The 21534-nt window shown below is 40.8% G+C and overlaps 2 protein-coding genes across 2 annotated transcripts; one reads left to right on the top strand and one right to left on the bottom strand.

Moving 5' to 3' along the window:
* Positions 1-8457: 8457 nt before the first annotated feature.
* Positions 8458-13277, bottom strand: LOC311259842 (NLR family CARD domain-containing protein 3-like; the record flags this gene model as incomplete). The annotated part of the gene is made up of 7 exons (XM_084357187.1): positions 8458-8806; positions 8947-9114; positions 9419-9505; positions 9746-11555; positions 11667-11717; positions 11834-11911; positions 12950-13277. 7 exons carry the CDS (start codon positions 13275-13277, stop codon positions 8482-8484), a joined length of 2847 nt encoding a protein of 948 aa, XP_084213313.1. The 3' UTR covers positions 8458-8481.
* A 1104-nt stretch (positions 13278-14381) lies between these two features.
* Positions 14382-21126, top strand: LOC311259834 (sialic acid-binding Ig-like lectin 5; the record flags this gene model as incomplete). Its single annotated transcript, XM_084357174.1, is given in 9 exon segments — positions 14382-14429; positions 14432-14504; positions 15362-15763; positions 16955-17266; positions 17362-17625; positions 18357-18629; positions 19442-19544; positions 19638-19803; positions 19927-21126. Coding segments are annotated over 9 exon segments (1797 nt in total). The 3' UTR covers positions 20083-21126.
* Between the last annotated feature and the right edge of the window lie 408 nt (positions 21127-21534).

The following is a 21534-nucleotide window of genomic DNA, read 5'->3' as shown; positions in this document are numbered from 1 at the left end:
TTTTCAAATCTATGGACTGGCCAACAAATTTGAATTGAATTTTCAATTAACAACAGAATCAAAAAGTGATAAAAATAAAAAAACTGCCAGCAACTGTGCAATTGATTAAATTGCTATAAATATGGAAATAATACGTTCTTCCTCAGTCAGATTAAATTCAGCACTCAAGTCTAAACACTCCTTTAACATACTGTACTCTACTCACTATGGAGAACACTGACAGCTTCAACTTATTATAAATCAGTCCTTACAGAGTTGTTGAGGACACCTGTGAGCTCTGAGTTTCAGAGTCATTAGGACCACTTGTGGGTCGTTGACCCGGCAGGCCTTCATGTGGGTTGCTAGGGCTGCGAGCCCGGATGGGAAATTTGCTTTCTTTTCTTCACTATTATGAGAGTCCAACTTCTAATTCTGGGAAACAGCAACCACTGTGCTGTATTTGTATTGGTACTAAACTTTCAGCTTGTGGTTTGTTGTTGTAAGGTGAAACTCCTACACACACTTACATGTTGAAGTGCCAAACAACATCATCTCAGTATGGCGTTAGTATGATGTAACTGTTAGCCTACACTAGATGGCAGTATGATTATATTCTGTAACTCTGACCCAGAGAGGGATTTAAATGTTACCATTTAACTATATACTAAGAAAGCTGGACTGAGAATACATAATCGTTTTCTTAAATGATTGCCTAAATAATAGTCTAAACAATAATCAATAGCCAATATAGCAAACTGTGCAGTTATGTGGCAGCGAAAACAGCTGTAGAAATAGCACATTCATCAAAACACTTAGAAATTACAATGAAAAAGATTTAGTCTCCTGTCGGGCCGGGCGATATGGACTTAAATCATATTTTGTTTTTTTCGGGCTGAATATTTTTCTATAAATCCGGCTTAATGTTGCACGCCAAAGCCACATTTGAGATGTCACAAGCACTTTAATGAAAAATGACTTCGATCAAAATAAAATGCAAAGACAGAGGGTCCTTTCCTGTTGAAAATATACAGCTCATAAACATGCAAATGATTAATAAATAGTGGGGCTGTGCATTCACTTATTACCCAAAGCACTGGGGCTACAGAGGCTCAACATTTTGTAGCACAGGCAACAGAACTGTAGCATGTGTATAATGGTTTCAAGTCAATTCTAGTTTGAGAGCATTCAAATCCTATGTTACTGAGTTTAAAAAGTTGTCTATAATGATGTTTCAAATGAATATAGTATAAAAACAACTGCAGACATTGTTTTTAACATCTTAAATTATTTATTACTATTATTATGTAGATAACATGGACAGAAAAAGAGAGAGAGAGACTTTGTTTGCATTACATATGTCATATGTGTATGAAATGTATATACCAACCCTGCACTGCATTTTCACAATCACATCACATAATAGACGAAAACTACCAAGTAGAATAACGATGCTCAATAATTCACCTTGCAAACAAACAGCTGCAGAAATTCAAACCTCACAACAAAAATGCTAGTGCACAGGCCCGGTTTGCATGTAGCAGGGAGATGCAAACTGGCAGCTTTACGGGTGAAACAGATTATGTACAAACATGCAAACAACATCAACACATATCGATATTAACAGTATTGTATGTAGAAGAATGCATCTCCAGAATATGTCAATATACCTTCAAAAGTCGATATATGGCCCAGCCCTAGTCACCTGGTATCATAAGACACTGTGATAATGCCTGAACCTCCTTGAAAAACATCTAGAGACATTTATACAAACTAAAAGACATGTTTGGACTGTCATTAGTTGCCATTGTCATATGTAGGGGAAAACATTTGTGCACCTCAATTTCATTAATAGACCCTATGACCCTTAAATTTGTTATTTTTTGTGAGATAGTCGGAGAGGTGCTGGGACTAAACACTGACAATATAATAATAATAATAATAATAATGTAATCTAATGCATCATCATTACCTAAAACACCGACATTGCATAATCAGTCACATAATCAGATGAAACAGATCCGAACCGAATTTAAACAGAACAGGATCTTATCTGTGCATCATATTTTTGTCTCTAAATGTAACCTGGGCCTATTCACTAGAGACGGCCTTCTTTGCATTTTTTCCAGTCACCATGTTGTCATAAAGACACCCCATCTCCAGTGCGTTGCTCACAAAATGTCTGCCCATGCCTCCCCCAATGCACCTCTCCTCTTCCACATAGAGGCTACCAGATGAGCTCTTTTCCCCAGAGGGATCTCCCTTCTTCTTCCTTTTCTTCTTGCTTTTCCAAACCACACTGGCGTACAACATATCGCTGCCTTCCTCATTCTGCTTCTCTGAGCTTTTATTGGCAACGTGTTGATGACCTAGTTGAGTTTCTAGTTTATCTGACTTTCTCATCCTGTTGGTGTTGACATAAATATCCTCTTCTGATGTGATAGACACCTGAAATAAAAATAAAACATCAGATGCACAGCTCGATTATGCCTAGTTTAATACCCAAATTAGAAAACGGTCATTACCTTATTTTCTATTTCACCTGTCAGGCCTCGACTCATCACAGCTCTGCCGGTGTCACCTGCGCACTCACTCTCTGTACGTTTACGGCAAACAGTGTGCTGAGCCCTGAAAATAAGAAAGTGTTACACTCCATCCAGTTTACATCGACATTTTCATTTCAACTTTGGGTTTTAGCCTGCTCATGTATTACTTGGCAAAATGTGACCAGTGAGAAAGTCAAAAATGCAAAAATATTTAGCACTGATAAAATGCAGCTGTCAATTATTGTTCATAAATATTTAGATTTTCAAAGCAACTGATGAGCTTTAAAGAGGCAGAATCATCCGCACAAGGGTGAACTAGTCTTGAAAATTAGGCCTTTGTCAAACACAGAAAAATTGCACCAACAATGAGAAATAACAGTCACGGTTATACTGTAGTGAACTTGTTGACCATTTGGATTAAAAATACTTTAAGTTTTTCGTAATGAAATGTATTGATTATTTTGTGTATTCACCACAAATTGTGTGTGTTTACAGTGTAAAAAAATATTTTGGACGCAAGTTAGTCATCGCACAGAGCTGTTGAACCTAGAAAACTTAAACTGGTACAGACTAACACTATCTGAAGTCAGCATTTATGCTAGATTAGATTCAGAGACATATTATGCTAATGCTTAGGTTTATAATCTTATTTTGGGTTACTACTAGAAAAGGTATAAGTGCTCAAAAAACACATCCGTTTTCTCATACGGTCCAGTGCTGTATTCCCCCTCTGTCTGAAAAACACTGTTTTAGCTCCTGTGTCTTCAAGGCCCCTCCTCCTGAATACCAAGTCCGCTCTGATTGGTCGGCTCACACACGCCTGGGCCAGCACCGCTAACAACAACAGAGCAGATGTGCTAAATGAATTCTTAGGTGCCAAACTAGCCGTAGGCTTAAAATTAGCAAATGCGTGACATGGTGAAATCTTGTGATGTCACAAAGTCTCAGAATTAAAGGTGAGACTACTGACGAGGCGTTTCAGGAGCAGTGTTTTCTGTGGGAGAGAGGAAGGAAAGAAGAAAACGAAAAAGCATAATAGGTCTCCTTTAAGTTACAACAATAGCCCTGCTGCGTATGGGTAGTCTGAACATTCATGGTTTCCCGAGCTGTTACCTACCTGATAGCAATCAGTAGAGCACATACTACTGCTGCTGTTATACCACCGGCTATGGCAATGAAGACTGGCAAAATAATTTGACGTGAACAGTCTGTACAAGAGAGAACAAAAGATTGTGGAAATAAGTCAGAAGGTATTGGTATTTTTTGCGGTTGGACATGGAGTATGATGGGTTGTTCTCAGGGGTATATTAAACACAAAACTCAGGGAAAAACATCTGTTACACGTTATATCATGTATTGGTAGTATGTAAAATAATTGTAGAAGAGAAATCAAAATAGCCTTACAAATATGTGAAGATGTTTACATGTTATATGTAATAAAATTGTTTTTTTGTGTGTGTTTTTTGTATATAGTTGCCAAATCCATCACTAACATGATGGATGTTAATTCTAGAGGATGAAATGAGGCTAACGTGTCCCTTGCATGCGTCTCTTTACAGTACGCAAATCTGTTAGAGTCTTAAAATGCAGTCGATTTCAAGAAATCCTGATAGTTTCCAACTAATCAGTAAAACTTGTATTCAGCACAAAGACACACCTTGACATACTGTACATGTTGTCTTAAGGCTGTAGACAGGTAGTTGCTGAGACGCAGATCCCAGAGAGTTGGAGCTTTGGCATGACAAATTAAGATCTCCCCCCTGTGACTGATTCACAGTGATGAAGCTCCTCAGACGCATGTCGTTTAGAGGCTCACTGCTGATTGCAAACCTGTCAGAGTGATTGACAGGTGACCCATCCAAATACCACTGTAAAGCAGGAGGAGGATTCCCCACAGTCTCACAGGAACAGTTGAGCTGGTCTGCAGTTTTAATGCAATGAGACGAGGGCAGGATCGGTGGAGCTGCTGTAACAAATGTAGCAACACGGTAAATTAGGCAAAGTTGAGTCAAGTTTGGTTCATGAAGATTACGTTTGCAACAGTACAAGGGTGTTAACATGGAGGTTGCTCCTTCTAAAGATGATGAATGTCAAGTAAAAACACATTTTAGGTTGTTACAGATTAATTTCACGGAGGACATGAACACATGAACTCACAGGAAACGTTAAGCGTCAATCGTCTGCTAGTGGCTGACTGAGAGCTGCCATGTTGTTTGTTGTAGACTGCAGTACAGGAGATTTCCTTTCCATGATGAAGGCGAGAAGCAGTGAAGGTCAGAACAGAGGTCTTGACTTTAGTTCTGTCCTGATTCTCCTGCAGTGACTCCTGAATGTGACCCAGGCTGGAGGTCCATGTCAGAGCTGGAGGATGAGACAGACAGGGAGCTGGAGCAGAGCACTTCAAACTCACTGAGGTTCCCTCCTCCACCTTCAGTGTGGACGGAGTCAGAGCCGGTGTGGGTGGAACATCTGGTGGGAAAGTACATTTGGACCAGTCAGTAAATAAACAGTAATCATTACTCTTCATCTTTATTTTATTTGCAAAATGCAGTAAATGCAACACAAGGTCAAAGCAGTTCTAGAAAGGAGCTTATGACTGAAGTGTTGGTAAATGGACTGTAAAACCTACCTGTGACTGAAATGTGCAACTTCTGGTAAAGAAAATTTTGTCCAAAGTTTTCACATTCCACTCTTAAGAAATATTTGTTGCTGTGCTCAGGTCTCATGTTGTTCAGGGTTGTGGTGCAGTCTTTACTTTTTAAGTCTCCTTTCAGTTCTCCTTGTATTGTACTTGATTGTGGATTACTGCTGTCAAACAAAGTAGTCCATTGATCATTTCTCCACATTGCTCTACATGTTTCAACCAAGTGTGAGTTATATTTGTCCTCTACATCAAAGGAACAGGGGATGGTCACACAGGATCCACTCAGAGCCTCTATTGACTGCGGCATAATGACCTCGAACTGTCCGCACAGGGCACCTGAAACATTAAACACAAATCATGAAGAAGATAATTGACACCAGTGAGGTCATGTTACTGCTCAAATGTCTTTTGTTACCTGTATTGTTATTGGTCCATACGGTATATAAAAGAACTCACCTTGCAGCAGAAAGCCAATGAGAAGGAAGTTCAGATCTCCAGTCATGTTTGTTCATCAGGAGAGGCAGAAACTCCGTCTGGAGATACAGATGGAAGAGTTCACATGTTTGATACATTTTATCCCTTCAGTAATATGACTTTTCAAACAGTGTTGTACTTAACATATTGACATAACTATCTTTTTAGTCTTAACCAACATGGTAAAGCAGCAACAATAGCATTAAGGTGAACCACTTTTGAATTAAATCTCCATACATATGATATTTTATGGGTTTCATACAATGCGTTAGCAGCCCACGCAAAGGAAAAAGGGTAATGGATTACTACTTTGAAATAGTGATACTTGTAAGACCAAAACTGGACAATTTAATATATAAGTTGCAATTTTACAAACATTTTTTGAAAGATATAACAGACTTTTTATGAAATCATGTTAAAATTCATTCAAGGCTCGATACATGCAGGATGCGTCTATGTGACCCGGCCAGACAAAAGTTGTTCTTCCCTCTGAAATGCTTCTGTGACGGAGGGGAACATTAACCAATCAGACAAATAACTGTTTGCCACACATTTCATAACATCCACTTTTAACATGGAATAATGATAAAAGGGCAAAACAGGAAGTTATATGCTGCAACAGCCATGGCAGACGTTTGACGTACTCCCTTACATTCAAGATAAGTCACATACATAATTGCACGGCTCAGATTTGCACTGTTTTATTATTATTATTATTGTAGTTGCTTTTTTCTTTATTTATTACATGTGCCTTGTAAAATTGCTTTATTTTGTTTATTTTTGTTGTTTATATTTCTTTTAACATTGTTGCCATTCTGTGGACAGCAAAGGAAGAATTTCATTGTACAGAGAAACATGTTTCCTTACTGTGCATATGACAATAAACACTTTGAATCTTGAATCGTAGAATACATTGTCAAAAAACACAATCGACAGCCTTCTTAAAAGTTGAAAATTTTGCTCATCTCTCAATGACCATCTATGACTTTATCTTGCTTTCCTTTCAAAATTTCCAATTATATGATCGATCTAAATCCCAGTGAAACAATCTTAACTCTATGAAAAGATCTTTTTTTTTTCACCTTAAATTTGACCAGTTCGTATGTTTATTATGGAAGTTACAATGACTTACGGTTTCATCAGGTCTGTTGTGCAGATAGATGACAGATGCAGAGAGGAGTCAAGTTTTTTGAGAAGTGATTTCACATTTTCAGCGAGTTTGTAGGAATTGGTATTAATGCGGATATTGCACAAGTGCAAGTGGTGAGTGATCTTTGCAGCACACGTTCCACCACAGAGCTACGCAGTTTTTTTTTTCTCTGTATGACGAAGTAAAAAGCTGAATTGTAGATTTCCACTAACACATCATTCTTGTTCAGTCTCTTTCACAAACACCCAACTGGAAGTGTAAATTCAAAACAGTCTGTAGTGCAATGCTGAACATTAGAGCCAACACTAGTGTCTTATTCTTTTGGCCTTTGGAGGTATCTCTATATCAGGGCCTCCTAATAGGTATTTGCTTTTGGCCCTTGGCCCACCATAAAGTTTCAGTTTTCGCCCATCAAGAGAAATGCTTGTGCACCCCTGCTCTTTATGACCCATGCAACAAAATAGACATCTTTAAGTGTGTCGTTAAAGAAGTCATATTTTGCTTTTTTACTTTTCCTTTATTGTATTATGTAGCATTTTTGTGCATATAACAGGTCTGCAAAGTCCGCGCCAAAGGGAGTTACTCTCTCCCACAGAAAACACTGCTCCTGAGTCACTATGTAACAGGCGTTACATAAATATATATATACGTAATTTGTGTTGAGTTTGTTTGAGGACTCACAGTCCCCACTGCGGTAGGTACTGTATAAAAACAAGAATAACAATAAAAACTGCCAAATGAAACATTTCCTTCATATATATATATATATGGCTTTTATGACCTTATTACTGTACAACCGACACGTGAAAATGTTTTGAAATGTTTACTTGTGTTGTGTGTGCTCATTTGATAGGTGACAAAATACAAAAGTGACCATGAAGGATTATTATTACAAACATTTAATGATCACAGTTGTATTTGGTGTTTGAATTACCAATAACATTTGTTTGTCAAAAAGTCTGACAAAGAAAATCCAGCATATTATCTCACATGCTCACATCAGTTAAGTTTGGGGTCTAAACGCATTATTTGACCTCTTCTTAACAAACTGTTAAAAAAAAAACTCCAATAACATAAATCAAAATGTATTAGACATTAGAGATTCAAGAGTTGAAGCAGAAGAGAGATCACACAAAGTACTCTCAACATCAATCGCATATACAGAGAATATGAAAAAAAACAAACAACAAAAGTTATTTTTTATTTAACTGTGTTTTACAGCTTAGGTCTCTGAGACCACAGAACTGATGTGTCATTCTCTGTATGTTTCATAATGTTCAGTGGTTCAGAGTGTGTACCAGCTCTAAAAACCACCCTTGCCCAGGTTATTGCCACACGAGTTCAGTAGAAGAACTGTGTCGCAGTAAAGTAGAAGTTGTGTCGAGCGATTCATTTCAATGGCCTGGAGCCAGAGGGGTGTACAGTAAGTGCAGGAGCTGTTATCTCCGAGTCCACAAACAGAACAGATGCCAAATATTCTGTCCCACACTTCTGAAACACATCATCACTTCAAAATCATGTCTGAAATAATTCTCTTAAAATGTGTTAAATTCATAAAGAATCAAGCTGCAACATAAAAATTGGTAGACAAATACAGATTGAAGTCAGAATGTCGGTTAACTCATGGTGGATGCTTCGAAAGCCACTTCAGATGACACCCTATCCCACACAATTTGCTCCATAGCTTGCGTTTATCTTCCTCCAGTCAGACCTGTGGAAGACTTCAGCAAGTTCACTATCTCCGTCCGGAGCTCCTTGGCCTTCTCTGCGTTCTCTCCTTTCTCCACCTGTTTTCCTGCCACCTGGAGCCCCTTCAGCACCGACTGCAGGGCGTCTGCATTCTTCACAGAGTCCATCTGGTCTCTGTCGGCCCGGATCTCCTCCACCCAGTCCAGGTAGGCCTGAAGCAATCCAAGGTCGTCCACAAAGTTTGCTATAATCCGGAGTCCTGGTCTGCATTGCTCCAACTCCCTCAGTCTCCTCTTCCCCACCTCTCCGATGTCGTTCCCAACAATGCTGATGAAGGGGAGATAAGAACCAAGTTAGAGTTGTTACTTTTCATGGTGACAAGGCATTACCTCACACTAGATGGCAGTGCTTTTATACACTATAACATTGAGAACACTGAGCAGAAGTTGGTGTGTTTTAAACATTACGTCAGCGTCTTCAGAGAGGTGTTTTTGCTGAGGCAGCTGACGATGTTTTCGGTTCCTCGCTCTGTGATGCCGGTGATGTCCAGATAGAGTTCCTCTACTGTGGTGTTGTACTCCAGAGCGTTCCAGAGCTCCATAACCCCCTCTGGACCCAGGTTATTGCCACACATACTGTATATGAGAGTAGAAGAATTGGTTTGCAGTATAATACATATAGTGTAGTGTGCAGGGGTCGGAGCTAGAGGGCGGTCAGGGTACATGTACGTCTTCAAAACTCTTCAAAGAAAGGACAAAGAAACAGTGAACCTAATTGTGATCAGCTGTTGTTAACATGTTTTGATAATGTCAATGACTTTCCATAATAAATAATTTGTTGCATATTATGACCTTTGTTCCCTCCTAGCTCCATACCCTTGGTGTATATTGTTCAATGTGGTGTTATGACAGCTGTAATAAATACTCTTTCATGACTTACAACAGCTTTTTCACTTGGCACTCATTCGATTTCAGAACTGCAGATTCCAAAATAGCCGCTTGCTTATCCAGGCAGTTGTACCTCAAACTGAAAAAGAAGAGAAAAACATTAGGTTGACATGGTGTTTCACCATCCAATTATCCATTTCCCAAAGGGGGCTTAGGTCTCTCCTAGTATGAAATTTGGCTAGAAACAGTGACAGTTTGAAGCATGCAGACAAAGGGAGAAGATGCAAACTCCACAGAGAAGGGCAGTAAATTGAAACCCAGCCTGTTTTTTTTTTTGTTTTTTTTTTTTTATCTGAGTGATATGAAATCAGCTACTCACTAGAGAGATTCACAGCGATGCAGGATTGGCCTCAGTCTGTTCAGTCCTCTGTTTCCAATGTTGGAGTAGCCTAAGTTGAGCTCCTGCAGCTTGTGTGGAGAGAACTGCAGCACATAGTGCATGGCTGCACAGTCCACAACAGTCAGCTTCATTTTAAACAGGTTGAGTTTCTTGATCTCTGGTGCTGCCATGCCTGTAGTTTCCTTCATATGGAACTCCATCAGACAGTGGAGAAGATTCAGGGCTGCATGGTTCTCGAGCTTCCTGACCTTAAACTGGTCTTGGAACCACAGACCCAGCCTGGCAGGGGTGGCATCCCCTTGCTCCACGGGGGAAAGAACAAGGCCATCCAACTGACCCCCCAGCCGCGCTCGGAGCATTCCCATGAAGAAGCGTGTGAACATCTGGAGGCTCTCCAGCTTGTCCATGCTGAGGTCTGTCTTTTGCAGGGGTGCAGCTGTGGAGGATGGTGGATGTTGACCAAAGCACCAGAAGTCCAGAGCTTGGATTATGTCCTCCTGGCTGAAGAGATTGATTGCGCAGTAGAGGGCGGCCAAATGTTCTTGAACAGTCAAGTGGAAGAAAGAAAACATCTCCACTGTTTCCTCTTTGAGAGGCTGGAGGATGTGACAGAGAAAGGTGCTCTGAACATCAGCAGGTGTAACACTGTAGTCCTCCAGATCCGCTCTGTTGAACATGATCTTTTTCTGTAGAAGGCTTTCATAAGCCAGTTTTCCCAGGTTTGTCAGATGTTGCCTTGCTAGTGAGAGAACTTCAGATCTCAGGGTACTTCTCTCTGCACTCCCCCTCAGCGCGTGGTGCTTGACTGCTGTAAACAGGTAGCAGAAGTAAACCTCGCTGACTGTTCTGGGCGGGTTTAGCTCCAGAGACTTTGAGTCACCAACATCCTGATTTTCTGATGAGAAGAACTCAGCCATAGCGGTGCAGATGATGTAGCAATAGAGAGGGATGAAGGACAGCACGAAAAGATTGTCATTGTACAAGATGTAATCGTAGACTTTTTCAGCAACTTTACTGTCTTTGTAGAACTTGGTGGTATATTCCTTCACCTGATCCTCCTCAAAGCCCAGCACCACGCAGCATCTCTGGAAGAAACGCTTGGGAGCTTCAGTGGATGGTCTTGTCGTGAGAATGACTGATGCCTCTGGGAGAAGACTTCCCTTGATTAAAGCCACCATCAGCTCTGAGACTGGGACCTTCGAACCAACGTCTATGTTTTTGTCAGGACTGTTCCAGTCCAAGGAGAATTTAAACTCATCTAATCCATCCAAGATAAAGAGCAAAGAGCTTGGCGAGGTGAAAAGATCCGGTAGAGCTTCCTTCAGGTACCGGAACCGTTCCCCAAGCAGCTCCAATAGGCTCAGGGGTGCTTCAATCAGATTGAGCTCTCTGAAGCGCAGGTCAAAAACACAGATGAATTCACGCATGTTCTTCCCAATGGCCCACTCATACACCAGTCTTTGTACTGCTACGCTCTTTCCGATACCAGCTATACCCTTCACTTTAACCCTTTTGGGGGGCCGTCCAGATTTTTCATTGGGGCTCAACAGATGGCAAGGCCGGATGCGCTGGCAGGCCTGATGGACGTAGATGCGAGCTCTTCTGCTCGCCAGGTCAAAGTACTCATGTCTGCTGCCGTCAACTAGGTCATCATCTTCTGTCACAAAAAGGTCAGTGTAGCGGATTTCGATGTGAGAAGCTGAGTTTGAAGCTACGCCCTCACCCTCTGAGTAGCACTTCAACTGCTCTGTGCGCTTCAGTAGGGTTGTTTTGTGGGCAGAAATGGGAACTGCAATGTAATACAGGAAGATTTAATATATTGTCGAGATATTTGACTTAGATTACTCCTCAGTTTTCGATAAGATTGAGTTTTTCAGTTCACCCTAAGATATCGACATACCTCGGAGGTTGGACAGCTTTACGCTCCTGGTAGGTCTCAGTTCTTCTTTAGCTGCTTAGCAAAGATAATTTCACTTGATCCATTCTCAAAACATGAAAACAAGTCAAGTATTTCTTTATGAATAATATTCTAAAAATCTAGTTTCTAATAAAATAATAAATCCATACCTTTAACCTCAGCAGTCAGGGTGAATCCCTTGCTTTTTCCTTTGAACAGTTTAGCAATTGGTCCTTTCGGCTTCTTCTCTGTGGATATCACAGTATTTGTATTGCAAATTAGATATTTTGATATACAGTATATATTAAACAGTGTAACTTCAAGTTGGTTTGGGTTGGTTTAAAACATAAGATTTATGGGAGACTGTTGACTGAGCATTTTTCCAACACAACTCAAAAACAAGTCTACAGCTGTGCCAGCGGCTCTATCAGACCCTTAAAGATTTACAGTATGTTGGGTCTCCCTGAGGCAGAGCACACCAGAGTCTAGGTTTGTTTATCTGAATACACCTGCGATTATAATGACTGTCCATACAGTACTATAAACATACTGTAAATCTTTAAGGGTCTGATAGAGCCGCCGGCGTAGCTGTAGACTCTTGTTTTTGAGTACAAAGACAAAAACTGCGAGGAGGAACAATGTTCCCATTTTACACACAAGACTAAGCACAGGGCTGCTTTGAGCTAAAGGCTAACATCAGCATGCTAATGTGCTCACAATGACAATGCTCACATGCTCATGTTTTGCAAGTATAATGGTTTCCATGGTCACTATCTTAGCTTGGTAGCATGCTAACCTGTGCTTGACAGGATCATGGAAAGTACTTGCATTACAGCAGCACGACACAGCAATCTGTCCAACAGCTGTCAAGACATTTCACTCAAAACAAGAAATGTCAGCCTGCTAGTGGGGCTAGAGAAGAAGTCAGGGGATTGCCTATGTCCCTTCACCAGGACACACATGGCCACTCCTAGAACCATGTTGGTAGCAAAGCATGACGGCTGAAAAGCTTATCAAAGCTAAGCTGAATATTGTTTTTGCATTTTTACACTCCTTCATTGCCAACATCAGTGAAAGTTCCTTATCAAGACATCACAGTTGATTGAACCCTGTTAATTATTTTCTTACACCTTTGTTACTCAGGCAGTAAAACTTAATTGTCTTGCTCCAGTTGTTCAGTTTGCAGTGCACAGTTTTGTGCAACATTATCCACCTTTCCAACTTTAAATGCACGTTGAATATGTATACAGTTTACAGTCATCACCAGTATATTAAAGCAACCCCACCTTCAACTGCCACAGGTGTAGGTGCTGGCTTACTGACGGCATTATTCCTGCAGTGTCTCTCCACCCAGACCTGCAGATCCCTGCAGTAATAATCCTGCACCTCCTTCAGCACCCGCAGGAACTTCTGGCTGCTCTCCTCGGTGCCACACACCGTCTCTAGAGCCTGGGCCACGGCATTGGAGGGCAACTTCTCCAGCAGAGACAGGTAGTGTGCAGAGGAAAGCACCTCATCATCACGCAGCCAACGTAGCAAGGGCGCCGGATGGTCACTGGTCCAGTTCAGCAGCAGGTCTCTCTGAGACCGCAGCAATTGTTGAGCTGAGGTCATGGCTTCAGAAAATACTGTCAGGAGAAACACTGTCACTTAATGGTCATCACTCGATCTTAAGTGCACAGTTAGGTGTAACTTTGAACTCTGTGAGCTTTTCAGTTCTCACACTTACATTCAGAAACTACAGTATGAAAAAACAAGAAGGAATTCTGCACGAACACTACTATGCTCATTGATATTATTGCTTACCTTACAGTCGTGTTTTATTGATACGTTCTCTGTGTCCTTCCCTCATGTCTTGTTTTGCCATTACAGTTGTGAGTGTTGGCAGAGAAGCTGTTTGTGTTCTGTCTTAAGGTGCAGGGAGGCGGAGTGCAATGACTTGAGCAATTCAAACAGCTTTTCAAAGGGTCCATGGTTCAAGGAGTTGAAGTCTTTGTCCCTGCCTCTCAATCCATCGGTTCTGTTTGATCTTTCAGAAACATGCCAAGAAAAATATCAAACTCCGATGCATTTTCAAAAAACAATGTGACAGCAAAATTCAATGCAATGCTGAAAAATTAAAACAGACAATTACAGTCTTATATTTTTAGATATTTCTTACTGCACATAAACTCTTTTGTTGAAATACAAATACATGACCTGCTCACACTGACGGACATTTATTATCGACACAGGATTATCAGTGTCAGGCAGAAACATTAATCATTAATCATTAATCATTAATCATTAATCATTAATCTGCTTTATTCTCCTGTCTTTGGAACTTTAATCACCATCACCTTTATCACACTGTAAGAGGTTTGGTTAGTACGGTCTGTGTAGACAGCGGGAATCAGAGATGAGCACATTTAGCTGAAGCCTTTGAGGAAATGGTCAACAGCATGAGGGTGACTCAACGACTGTCATGTGTTGTCTCACAGATTCTTGCTGAGGTCTTTCTTTCCCTTTAACAAACAATGCCTACTTCCACCGCCTGAATTTGCATGTGAATCCTTTGACATGTTCAAATAAGTGTACGGTTGTAAAACTACTAACTAGTGCTAATTTAAAAAATTACATTTTGAGCTATGTAATGAATGAATGAATGTAATAAGGATAGACACATTGAAGATTTTGGAAGAGGATACATCAAAGTGAAGTCATACCACCAGGACAACAATGAAACACTCCAACTTCCCCTTCTTTGCTCCTCTGGTCATCCTTCCCTCTGTCTGTGCCGGCAGAGCAGAGCTGCAGTCATGCATGTGGACACTGTCTTTCTTGTGTGTCCTCTAATTTTTGGTGAGTAATTTAATCATTTATAACTCTTAAAAAATGCATTAACTTCAGATTCCTCCATAGATTTTAAGGCTATTCATTATTCAATCTTGTTAACCTTGTTAAATTATAACTTCGTATCCCTGATATTACTATTATCTTAATCTATTCCTATAAGAGAAGGAGAAAATTGTTTGTTTTTATTGTTTGTTTGTCTGTGAATGCCTCCTGCAGAATGTACTGTACTGGAGGATTACATTATATTCACAAATAAGAATAATTTCTGTTACATTGTTATTTATATGATCATTTATTTTCCCCGTGAAGTCGATGACTGTGAATATAAATGCAAAAGTATGCAAGATAATTGTGGTATTAAAATATTTACTACATATATCAACTGAGTAAAAAAACTAAGTGCTGTAGATTTTCCAGAGCCAAAAGTGCAGATGCCCTCTTCCCTTTTCTAAATATACATCCGTTGCGAAATTTATCCGGGTCATATTATGTATTTGCAGACAGTGCAGCGAATACAGCGGTTCTGAAACTGTGTCAGGTTTATTCTTCATGATGACCTTTCTAGTAGATCTCAAAGGAGAAATTCAGCTACACCACCATGATTAGAAGTCAGTGCTGGAACAGAAACTTTTTAATTGGCCATGCACACTTGGGGAAAAGTCTTTGGCTTCATAGAGATCAAGTTAAAACAAAAGAAAAAAATATGTCAAGCACATAAGACATGTTCATCACAATTATGAGACATAACTATATATTTGATACTTGTTAAGAAACCAGCTGTCTCCTGTGATTTAACCCTGAACCAAGAACGAGGCATAGCTGCATCAGGTCATGTGTATTCTTTCTGTTCTCCATCACAGCAGCAGCCTTGTGGAGGGACGTCCAGGCTGCCTCTCCTGTTCCCTCGGTCCCTAACCGTGTCCAAGCTCTTGTGGGCTCCTGTGTGGTGATTCCCTGCTCTTTCACTCCTCACACAACTCATCTTCTCAGGGGCAGAAAGGAGAGGGTGGACGTCCGGCTCAGGTTCAGAGGTGGCGGCCACTTCTTCCCTCTCCGCAGCACAGCTTTCAACAGCGAGGACAGAGATCAAGCGAGCAGGGATTTCCAAGGCCGGACGTCCCTCTTTGGGCAAATCGCAGACGGAGACTGCTCAGTGAAGATCGAAAGGATCAGTCAGGATGACTCACGGGTGTTTGAGATCACTCTGAAGAAAGGTGATGACTTACTTTGGGGGAAGCCAAGGAGCTTCAATTTGGATGTTGTAGGTGAGTGGGGGAGTCAATACACTGCTTCTTTCCTCTCATACAGGTGTTTGTTTGTTAATGTTTAACAACCAGATAATGTGTGTCCAGGCTTTAGGATGTGGAAACCATATCACAAGACAGTGGAGAATCTTCTGAGCATGACTAATTGCACACAAAACCCGCAAACCCAAAAAGCTAAGATGAAAGTTCCTGTTAAAAAATGTTATTGCATATTGCTGTGCAGAGTGCAGAAGTGCATGAAGTGTAGATGCGTCTTCCTTCAGGTCAACAATATGCCAAGCATTGTTATATTCAGTGAGCAATAATAATCAACAAGTCCTTTTTACATATTAAGATTATATAAAAGATCCATCACTGTGTTGTAGAATTATTATTTGCATTTAAACACACAGTATATCATTTCTGCTGCTACAGTAAGAGTCTCTAAATGAAAAAATGAAAACAAAAATGTAGTTTAAAGACGTCTTGAAGTAGCGTTGGGATCATGGGAGTTGTTGTCTTCATCGTTAAACAACCACCATCGTTTATTCTGACATGAGTCGGGCAGAAATGTTTACTGATAAGACAATGTACAACATTTTTATTTACATAACAATAATGATAATAAACTTTATTTCTTGAGCACTTATCAACAACGTACTTTACATAGATAAAATGAAATAAAATACCACAAAGATAAAATTCACAAGGGGAGCAAAATAAAAATCGAAAATAATAAACAACTAATTCAAACTAATAAAATCATAATGCAAATCAGATAAAATCATGATGTACTTTCCACTAAAAGTACGTTTTTAGAAGAGATTAAACAGAAGACACTGGTTTTAACTGCTCAGCCTGGACTCTGGAAAGGACAAAGACAAGTGTGCACAGGTTCATAAGGTATTAAAAGGTCTGAAATGTTAGTCACATTTGCTGACTCCCTTCCTCATTCTCTGACCCATCATGTGATGTTTCCCCAGGAGTTATAGCGACAGGGGACCAAATGAAATGCACCGTTACCTTCAGTAAATAACAGATTTCTCTGGGTTTGAACATTGTTGGAAACGTTTAGGATAATAACAAAACTCGACAAAATATCTGACAGAGGTCCAGTCATTTTTAAATTTGAATGCAGAAATGTTACATGTTGTTTTCTTTCTCACATCAGTAGAAAAGCAGAGTAATGATGGAGGTTTATCTCACTGACAGACACTCCTGAGGCTCCTGTCATCAGCGGCATGTTGGCAGCCACCGAGGGACAGCTGGTCACCCTGAACTGCTCTGTCAGCTATCACTGCCCCTCCAGACCTCCAGCCCTGCAGTGGATCTGGGAGCGAGGAGGCCAGCTGAACGTCACTGAGCCTGGGGCGGTGCAGACACTCCACCCAGAGCCCCACAGGCCGATGTTGCTGGTCTCTGTCTCCTTCACTGTGTCACACAAGGTGAAACCCAGGCTCAGATGTGAAGTCAGCCACCCAGGAGGAAAGGCACTGGCCACTTCGAGGGATCTGCATGTGACATGTGAGCAGAGTTTTGACACGTATCTTTGAGTTAATTGGCTCAGTTTAATCTGAAATCCTTTCTTTTAATTAATTTATTTTTTTTATGCTCTCTAGTTTCCCCAAAAGATGTGATGGTCCAGGTCCAGTCCCTGATGGTGCAGGAGGGTGGCAGTGCCTTGTTGGTCTGCACATGTAAAGCTGACCCGCCGGCGTCCGAGTACCGCTGGTCCTACAGTCAACACGGCCGCACGGTGCACCTCCACCAGCGCACACACTCAATCCGGGTGTTCAACGTGACCCGAGACATGAAGGTCCGCTGCACAGCACAGAACCTGATTGGTCGAGGAGAGTCACGTGCCACGCGGCTGAACATACAATGTAAGCCTGCTTCCTGTAGACTTACCTCCAATGACTGCACACACATTTGGGATATTTGACCAACAGCCTCAGCTGCTTATGATTGATTCTGAAGGCTGTCAGAGAGACACCAGGCAATTGAAGCAGCGTTTCACTGATCTTTCCTGTTGAAAGTGTCAGCGTTGTTTCAGCTGTAGTGTTCTCTGTTACATCTCATACCCAACAGTGATGTCACAGTTTACTGACCAGAGCTGCAACTAGCAACTATTGTCATTATCCATTCGTCTGTCAATCATTTTCTTGATGTCGATCCTTTGTTTGGAGTCTGTACAGTAAATATGAAGCTTCTCCAAACAACTAGTTGGCTTAACTAACTAGGAAGTTACTGGTCCTGGCCAAGCAATAGTCCGGTACCTAACACCCCTGAAAGAGAAAGATTAAACAAACAAACTTTCCATTTCAAGATTACAATCATATAAATCTTTCCTTCATTTTTCACACTGCCCCTCTCTCTTCACTTTTATTTGTATGGTACAACAATCACGAGCTTATCTCAAGGGACTTAACAATCTGCATAATATACAACACTGTTCATCCCTACACCCTTTGTTTTGTATAGCTAAAGGACTGACGGTGAAACTATATTATATGATTCAAAAGTCATTTATGATTTAAAGAAGATAAAGAATATTAAGTGTACTGAGTTCAAGAGTTTATTGGCAAAGTCTGAACGTGCCCTCTGTCTCATGCAGATAAACCGGCCATCCTCCCGCTCTCCTCCTCGTGTGTGTTGGAGGATTCAGAGGTGCTGTGTCGCTGTTCAGTCGACTCCAACCCCAAACCGGCAGTCACCTGGAGCGTAAACGGGACTGTTCCGCCTCGTGATATCAACGTGTCGGTAACATCTGAGCCTGGCATGCTGACAGCTACTCTGAGGGGCCGCATGGACAAACCCCAGACGGTGATCTGCTTCGCCTTCAACGCGCTGGGAAATGACTCCCTGGTGCTGCTGCAGGGAGGAGAAGGTGTGTTTAAAGCACTGAAATGGACAGTAACGCTGCCTCTTGATTTTCTGTCACTCTGATGTAGGGTGAAGCTGAAACATCTGCGCAACATGCCTGCAGCTGGAAGAGAATAAGATGAAGAATGAATCAGGAAATGCTGCAAAATAAACCTGATGTTGTTGTACGCCTACTGAACTCTGCGTTGTCATCACTTTAGTCCATTTATATTTCTTCACATTGCAGTGCTTAGAACAATGTGTTATATTTTAAAAGCTTTTAAAGATCATATTATGGAATATATGAAGCCAAGAGATCAGCAATATGTCTGAAAGGCCTCGACTTAAACTGTAATCCACGTTGTTCCAGCATGGCAGGGAGGGAAAAGTGTGATCATACAAACCCAATTTCGGAAATGTTGGGTAAATCAAAAATAAACACAGTATGTGGTCATTTTAGAAAGAACTGTGTTTACTGACAACAGTTTTAGTGACATCCTTGATAATCTGGTTAAATGTGTTTCACAAAGAGGTGAACGTCGCCTCATCCTTGCTTGTGGACGACTGAGCCTTTCAAGGATGCCCCTTTCATACCCAATCATGAGACCATCACCTGTTACCAATTAACCTGTCTACCTGTCTACAGGTGTTTCATGAGTATTGCACAACTTCCCCAGTCTCGTGTTGCCCCTGTATAATCTTGTTTGAAACCTATTGATAGCATCAAATTCAAAATACGCATATATTTACAAAAATCCATTAGGCTGATGAGGTAAAAAGTTACATCTGTTGTCTCTGCACTGCTGATCCATGGCTGCTCTTTTTCTCTGTGCACAGAGACGGTACCTTTGTTGTGGTTGGTGATACCTGCTGCGGCCATCTGCCTGGTCATATTCCTGCTGTCTCTCCTTTTCTACTGCTGCCGAAAGAGAGCTGGAAAGTATGTGAAGCAGTTCTGCCTTTTTAAATGCTCACACAATTTGTCACACTTGCTCATGAGGTGAGGTTCACGTCCCTGCTCTGCTCCTCTCAGACATGTCCTGGGGAGACGCCCAGCTGTGTACCCTGGAGGACTGGGGATTTATCAGGACCGGACGCCCCTCTACATTAACTGCACAGAAGTGACTCATATCTACACCAACGGCAGCTACCAACTCGTGTACCAGAACTGCACGCCTTTTTTTGTTCATACTAAGCAGGTATTTGATTATCCCGATCTGTGAGTGCAGGGTATGTCCTTGGCAACAGAGGGCATTACATAGACAAAAATCCCTCATTCCCAAATATGAGGATTAGCAACATCTGTCTCTTTTTTTCCCCAGATGCGTCCAATGGGCCGAAGAGGTGGAGAGAGAAGAAGAGGCGGAGGTGAGGATGGAGGAATAGACAGACGAGCGGGTTTGGGAGTGAGACGCATAAGAGAGGTGCAGAGCGATGCAGGCGATGCAGAGACGGCGATCTACGTGGAGATCCTCTGAGCTCACTGTGGAGAAGTCACATGTCACATTAGACTTCATATTCATTCATACTGGCTGTAATGCATAGTGTATGTAACTTACAGCTATTGTATATATTGTACATGCATTTCTTTATGTCTCAAGCATTTCACAACCGTGCACTATGTCATCTGTGGTCCATCTCTCTCATAATCTCCATATATTGAACAATTTCTGTCTCCTTGAGTGTGGGCCTGTGACCTACATCCGTGCTCCTTGTTTTATATAAAAGATGAAAAGGATTGATAAAAGAGGTTTCCCACCATCTCTTCTTGTGTCAATACAACTCATACAAGCACAGATCCTCATATTTTATTTGATCGCACCCATCAGCCGCTTCAGATGGATTTGTAACAGCAGCTGCAGCATGTCGAGCACAAACTTATCCTCAGGCGGAGTTTAAAGTTCCTGTGCGGGGAGAAAGATTGCAGCTGAAACTGTAATGTATTTTTAAACCATTTATTACATAAGTGAGATAAGTGTATTATGCTCATGAGGGAAAACATCTTGCCATATCAGACATTTCACTGCAGGAAGAGCACAGGTGTCGTTAACAACATTAACAATCTGCTCTGTTAAACATCACAGCAAGTTCTAAATACCTAAATGGGATGGAGCCATTTATCACGACCAACATTTTGTTTGTTTTTCTTACAGAACAGCACAAACAAGTGTTAACAGAATTGTCATCTACAGAAAATGTAAAGTAAGAAATAAAAAGATTTAATAAAAACTAATGAGAACAAATGAGTAAAGGAAAAAAAACCTTCCCACTTACTTAATCAGCTGATATGTAAATGTTTCGTTGTTAAGGAAAATTACATAGTTGACATTTTAATTTTTTGCACATATACTACATTAATGCACATAGAGCCTACTTATATACACTGTTTTAGGGTATTGAATTCTATAATATTTGGTTTATTGTAAAGCTTTTTCTGCTTATGTTAAAGTCCTGTGTTTAAAAATGTAATTTTGATTGTGGTGTACCCTCCTTTCGTAATACATGTTTTTGTTCCGTTTTTATCCCTTTTGTGTCTTTGTCTAGTTTGTCTCTAGTGCTGTTGTAATACCTCATTTCCCTTCTAAGGATTACCTCACTGTTGTCTGATTTCTAGAGCTAAAAAAAGAACATCAAGTGTTTCAGTTTCACAGTTTCAGTCAAGTCAGGAATGCAAGAAATTCAGCCGTTATTATTGTTAATTGCACCTACACATTTCCTGCTGTGAGATTTAAAAAATGTCAGCCATGAAAAAGGGTTTATTGTCCATAACAGAAAACATGTCATTATCAAAGCTTGTTTCTTACAAGAGAGGGGAACACCTGACCAAAATCTGGAAATGAATAGGGTTAATGACTTGATTTAAATACTCTGTTTGTTTTAAAGTACCGTTTATATATCAAATACTTTGGCATTTAAAGATGGGAAAGATA

This window comes from Pagrus pagrus, assembly GCF_965226575.1.
Source record: "Pagrus pagrus genome assembly, chromosome: 7".
Lineage (NCBI taxonomy): Eukaryota > Metazoa > Chordata > Actinopteri > Spariformes > Sparidae > Pagrus > Pagrus pagrus.
This window is presented reverse-complemented; position numbering and strand designations above follow the sequence as displayed.